We start from the raw sequence: 6,000 nt of genomic DNA, 5'->3' as shown, positions 1-6,000 counted from the left end.
TAAGTTCAGATTGAAAGCTAGGTGGAATAGCTCTGTCTTACAGGCCCTGCGGAAGGAGGTTAAATCCTGCAGGGCCCTGGTCTCCTGGGACAGAGCATTCCACCAGGTCGGAGCCATCACTGAGAAGGCCCTGGCCCTGGTGGAGGATAGTCTGACTTCCTTAGGGCCCGGGACCTCTAAACTATGGTTATTCATGGACCTTAAGGTCCTCTGTGGGGCAGACCAGGAGAGGTGGTCCCATAGATACGAGGGCCCTAAGCCCTTACCGAGGAAGAGTGGGACACAAATACTACTACTACTACTACCACTACTACTACATCTATATTATTATCATTTATACCCCAGCCACTCTGGGAGGCTCCCAACAGAATTAAAAGCACAATAAAACATCAGGCATTTTAAAACTTCCCTAAACAGGGCTGCCTTCAGATGTCTTCTAAAAAAGTCAGATAGTTGTTTATTTTCTTGACATCTGATGGGAGGGTGTTCCACAGGGTGGGCGCCACTATCGAGAAGGCCCTCTGCCTGGTTCCCTGTAACTTCGCTTCCCGCAGTGAGGGAACTGCCAGAAGGCCCTTGGAGCTGGACCTCAGTGTCTGGGCTGAACAATGGGGGTGCAGATACTCCTTCAGGTACAATTCCAAAGAATTATAGAAGCTTCCTTTTTCTATAGCAGTGCTCATGAAGCATGTGTAGACCTAGAATAAAATAAGATCTTTGCATTGCATCTAAATGTCCATTAAGGAATAGTAATAACAATAATCCCTCACTGCAAGAAGTCAAGTTACAGGGAACCAGGCAGAGGGCCTTCTCGGTGGTGGCACCCGCCCAGTGGAACGCCCTCCCACCAGATGTCAAAGAGAAAAATAACTACCAAACTTTTAGAAGACATCTGAAGGCAGCCCTGTTTAGGGAAGCTTTTAATGTTTAATAGGTTATTGTATTTTAGTGTTTTGTTGGAAGCCGCCCAGAGTGGCTGGGGAAACCCAGCCAGATGGGTGCGGTATAAATAATAAATTATTATTATTATTATTATTATTATTGTTGTTGTTGTTGTTGTTGTTGTTGTTGTTGTTGTTGTTGTTGTAGTAGTAGTAAATTTATTTTATTTATACCCCGCCCATCTGGCTGGGTTTCCCCAGCCACTCTGAACGGCGTCCAAGAGGATATGAAAAACACAATAAAAGGTCAAACATTAAAAATTTCCCTAAACAGGGCTGCCTTCAGATGTCTTCTAAAAGTCTGGTAGTTGTTGTTCTCTTTGACATCTGGTGGGAGGATGTTCCACAGTGTGGGTGTTATGTACTGAAGTTCTCACCCTGGGCCAGCAGGGGGATACTGTAGATAGTTATGCAAATGAAGGATCGAAAGTGACATTCAGTGATTGGATAGTTTTGTATGCAAATGAAGGATCGAAAGTGACGTTCAGTGATTGGATAGTTTTAGAAAATGGCAACAGTTACGTTGTTCTGGAGCTCTATATAAGCAGGCTGACTGAGCTCCTCAGTTAGTTCTGTTCCAGCTTACAAATAAAGAGCTGCTTTGGAAGAATCGCTGTGTCATCTGATATGTTCGCCCACAACTTAACAGTGGGTGCCACCACCGAGAAGGCCCTCTGCCTGGTTCCCGGTAACTTCACTTCTCGCAATGAGGGAACCGCCAGAAGGCCCTCGGCGATGGAACTCAGTGTCTGGGCAGAACAATGGAGGTGGAGACGCTCCTTCAGGTCTACTGAGCCGAGGCAACAAATGATTTCTGGAAGCAACACTTGCCCCTGGCGATGGGCTGTTCCCGAAGGCACGGCACCTGTGAGTCACCCTCCCACATTCCATTGTTCACAGATGTTCCCTTCCAGCTGGGAAGAAGTACAAATGCTCAGCCCATCCCCTGCTCAGCCAATCACCCCGGCACACCTCAAAAGTTTATGATCAGCCCTGGAGGATCCAGTTCAAGGCAAAGGAGATCCCTTGAAGATGAAGACCTGCTTCTTTGTCCCTCTCTGCGTGCTGCTCCTCCTCTGCACAAACGAAGGTAAGCCTCCTCAACTTTGACAGCACAAGCTGATAGTCCCTCTTGATTCCAAGAACGGTGGAATTGGGCTGTTTTTTAGGAAACGCAGACCTGCCTCAGGCACGGATGGGGATAATCGTTTCCAGCTCACCTGCCTGTGTTATCGTAGACGGCAGGAATTTTCTAGCATTCCTCGCAAAGATGTTGTAAAACCCAGATCACTACGATAAGTCTCTGGATACTGTAGAAAGAGTGGTGGTGGGGTGATCTGTCAGGCCATCTGTCAGTGAACCTATATTGCAGGGGATTGGATGGCCTTTGGGGGCCCCTCCAGATCTACAATTCAACGACCCTTCTTCAAGTCTCTGCCTCAAATAGGATTTTGTGTAGCAAAAGCGCAAATGTGGTACTCGTGGTACAGTCTCCAAGAAAAGACCCCTTTGTCCTGGACCTGGGAGCCTCATTCCACTAAGCCAGCCTTTCTCAACCTGTGGGTCCCCAGATGTTGTTGGACTACAACTCCTACGATCCTGGGATGATGGGAGTTGTAGTCCAACAACATCTGGGGACCTACAGGTTGAGAACCGCTGCACTAAGCACTGTTATGAGTTTGCAGTGTTAAGCTGGGTGCCAGACCCCCTAATCCCTGGATCCAGTAAGTGATAGAATTTAATCAAGGCTTCTGATTCTTGGAATAGCCACCGGGTGAGCTGAGAACCTGGATGATGAGCCATTGAGGGGAATGAAGGTCTTTGTGGGGAAGACGCTGGGGGAAGAGAAAGAAAGAAAGAAAGGTGTTCGAACATGAAGCTGTGGTTGAAAATGCAGCTCAGCACTAAGTGTGGATGAGCCTTTAGTCTTTGTAGGCGACTCCTTTAGGACAGAAAGAAAGGAATATGTTGGGGCATGCCATGTCCAATGAAAGGTGAGAGGAGAAAAGGGGTTTTCTTTTTTTTATATATAAAATTATATATATATACAGTGGTGCCTCGCAAGACGAAAAGAATCCGTTCCGCGATTCTCTTCGTCTAGTGGTTTTTTCGTCTTGCGAAGCAAGCCCATTGACGGCTTAGCGGATTAGCGCTATTAGCGGCTTAGCGGCTTTTAGCGGCTTTTAGCGGCTTAGCGGATAAGCGGATTAGCGGCTTAGAAAAGGGGGGGGGGAGGAAAAAAACCCCCGCAGGAACTCGCAAGACATTTTCGTCTTGCGAAGCAAGCCCATAGGAAATTCGTTTTGTGAAGCACCTCCAAAACGGAAAACTCTTTCGTCTAGCGAGTTTTCCGTCTTGCGAGGCATTCGTCTTGCGGGGCACCACTGTATATATAATTTTTAAATTAATTTTCAACATATCATTTTCAACAGTAATTAAACATATTTTAACATCTTATACATTTTTTTTTACTTCTATCAATCTCATTTGAGAATTTTCTAATCTAATCTCTAAATACAGCCCTGGGCTGGCTCACTTCAGCGGAAATCCCTGTGGGCTGGATCACACACGTTCGCGCAATTTCCGGCATCTGCATCTGCGCAGACCTGATTTTTGGCGCCGCAGAAGTGAGTCCCCGCACTCCGCTGCGCCAGTTTAGCACAGCCCGTGGGGACTTACCGAGCAAGTGGCTCGGTTCAGGGGCGGCTCGTGGGCCGGTTAAATGAGACCTGTGGGCCGCTTGTGGCCCATGGGCCTTAGGTAAACGGTGTTTCCGTGCGCTGCTCTGGTTCGCCAGACGCGGCTTAGTCATGCTGGCCACATGACCCGGAAGCTGTCTGTGGACAAATGCTTGCTCCCTTGGCCTATAGAGCGGGATGAGCGCCGCAACCCCAGAGTCGTCCGAGACTGGACCTAGGGGTCAGGGGTACCTTTACCTTTAGGGTTTACTTGCATCTATAACAATACTGGTGTTGAGGTCTGGGAAGAAAGCAGTGGCGTAGCGTGGGGGGTGCAGGGGGGGCCAGCCGCACCGGGCGCAACATTTTGGGGGGGGGGGCGTGCTCGCACTCGCAGCTCTCTGCCCCTACCTGGCTCACTCACTCTCTCTCACTGCAGTGCTGGCTGTGTGAATCCGATCCAAGCTGCCAGGCCGCCGCCCACTGTGGAGGGGGAGGGTGCCAGGCGTGCGTTGCGGTGCGGAGCGGAGAGAGAGCGAGGGAGGGACTATCTGTGGGAGGGACAGTGCAGCGGCCGCCCAGCGCAGCGCTGAGCGCGGGAGAGAACCACACCCGACCAGCCCAGGCAGCAGCAAGAAGAAGCTGGCAGCGGCGGCAGGTTAGGGGTTAGGGGTTAGGGGTGAAAATTACTTGCCTTGCCCCGGGTTAGGGGGCGCAAATTACTTGCCTTGCCCCGGGTTAGGGGGCGCAAATTATTTGCCTTGCCCCGGGTGCTGACAACCCACGCTACGCCGCTGGAAGAAAGGTCCTAGTGGCTAGTCTATGACGAGAGATTGTTGGACCACCAGGAAGGATGGGTGGGAAACGCGAGTCTGTTCTATTTCTGGGAATGCTTTGGGCTGTTGGAGAAACACAGAGTGGCTGTAAGTCATCCTTAAATGCTTTTGCTTCAATTCTTTTTCTGAAATAACTTTTTATTTGATTTTCCAAAATATAAACATACAACAAAAACAAATCCCAATCTAATTATCGAGATGACTCTGAATCTCCCGACTTCCCTCATTCCTTTCACTATTGATTCTATTTTCAACTGCATATCAACACTTCTCCAGTTTTTCATCTTCCTAAATTATCTACGGTAGGCGTTCTGTTACAAGTGTGTTTACAATCCTACTAATGCTTTGACCTGTTTACAGTGATTTTGCATATACATTATAACTGCTTGTTTTTTTCTTAAAAAAATGTTTAGGGGGTACTCTCATTTTGACTCAGAAAATCACTTTTTATAGTTCAAATCAGGAAAAATAAAAACAGTAAATGGACAAAAGTACAAAGATTCACAAAATGTTTGGGGGTATTCGTCCCCCTGGGTCCCCCCAGAAAAAAAAGCACTGCATTATATTCATTTCCCATTCTTTTTTAAATTTCTTGGCCCTTTGGGATCTTGGTACCTATAATTCCTAATACGAAAGCTTCTGGTTTTTTAACAAAAGTTATTTTGAACATTTCCCCCCCATTTCATTATACAGTGGTACCTCGGGTTACATATGCTTCAGGTTACATACGCTTCAGGTTACAGACTCTGCTAACCCAGAAATAGCGCTTCAGGTTAAGAACTTTGCTTCAGGATAAGAACAGAAATCACGCACTGGCGGCGCGGTGGCAGTGGGAGGCCCCATTAGCTAAAGTGGTGCTTCAGGTTAAGAACAGTTTCAGGTTAAGAATGGACTTCCGGAACGAATTAAGTACTTAACCCGAGGTACCACTGTATATCATTTCCCAAATGTTTTTAGTTACTTTACATGTCCACCACATATGTCAAAAAGTACCTTCTTTTTTTTTTACATTCCCAGCATATATTGGTACTTGTTCTATACATTTTTGCTAACTTTACCGGGGTCAAATACCACCTTTACATCATTTTCATAATTTTTTCTTTCAGTAAAGAACATGCCGTAAATTTCAGATCTGCTTTCCATAGCCTCTCCCAGCCTGTCATTTGTATACAGTGGAACCTTGGGTTACGTAACCCTCGGGTAATGTAAAATTCGGGTTGCGAAAGCGGCAAACCCAGAAGTGTTTCGCTGCTCACGCATGCACAGAAGTGGTCCTCTGGTTGAGAAAACTTTGGGATACGGCCGGACCTCCAGAACGGATCCATTTGCAACCAGAGGTACCGCTGTACAGTGGTACCTCGGGTTAAGTACTTAATTCGTTCCGGAGGTCCATTCTTAACCTGAAACTGTTCTTAACCTGAAGCACCACTTTAGCTAATGGGGCTTCCTGCTGCCGCCGCGACGCCACCACATGATTTCTGTTCTCATCCTGAAGCAAAGTTCTTTACCTGAAGCACTATTTCTGGGTTAGTGGAGTCTGTAACC

The 6,000-nt window shown here is 47.4% G+C and overlaps 1 protein-coding gene across 1 annotated transcript in view; it reads left to right on the top strand.

Moving 5' to 3' along the window:
- Window positions 1-1,834: 1,834 nt before the first annotated feature.
- LOC307220555 (lymphocyte antigen 6E-like) overlaps window positions 1,835-6,000 on the top strand; it is a 132,406-nt gene continuing 128,240 nt past the window's right edge. The window contains exon 1 of the mRNA XM_079984575.1: window positions 1,835-2,031. Coding sequence (XP_079840701.1) covers window positions 1,974-2,031 — 58 coding nt within the window. The 5' untranslated portion in view covers window positions 1,835-1,973. The remainder of the gene's footprint in view (window positions 2,032-6,000) is intronic.

The sequence above is a fragment of the Podarcis cretensis genome, assembly GCF_951804945.1.
Source record: "Podarcis cretensis genome assembly, chromosome: 7".
Classification (NCBI taxonomy): Eukaryota; Metazoa; Chordata; class Lepidosauria; order Squamata; family Lacertidae; genus Podarcis; species Podarcis cretensis.
This window is presented reverse-complemented; position numbering and strand designations above follow the sequence as displayed.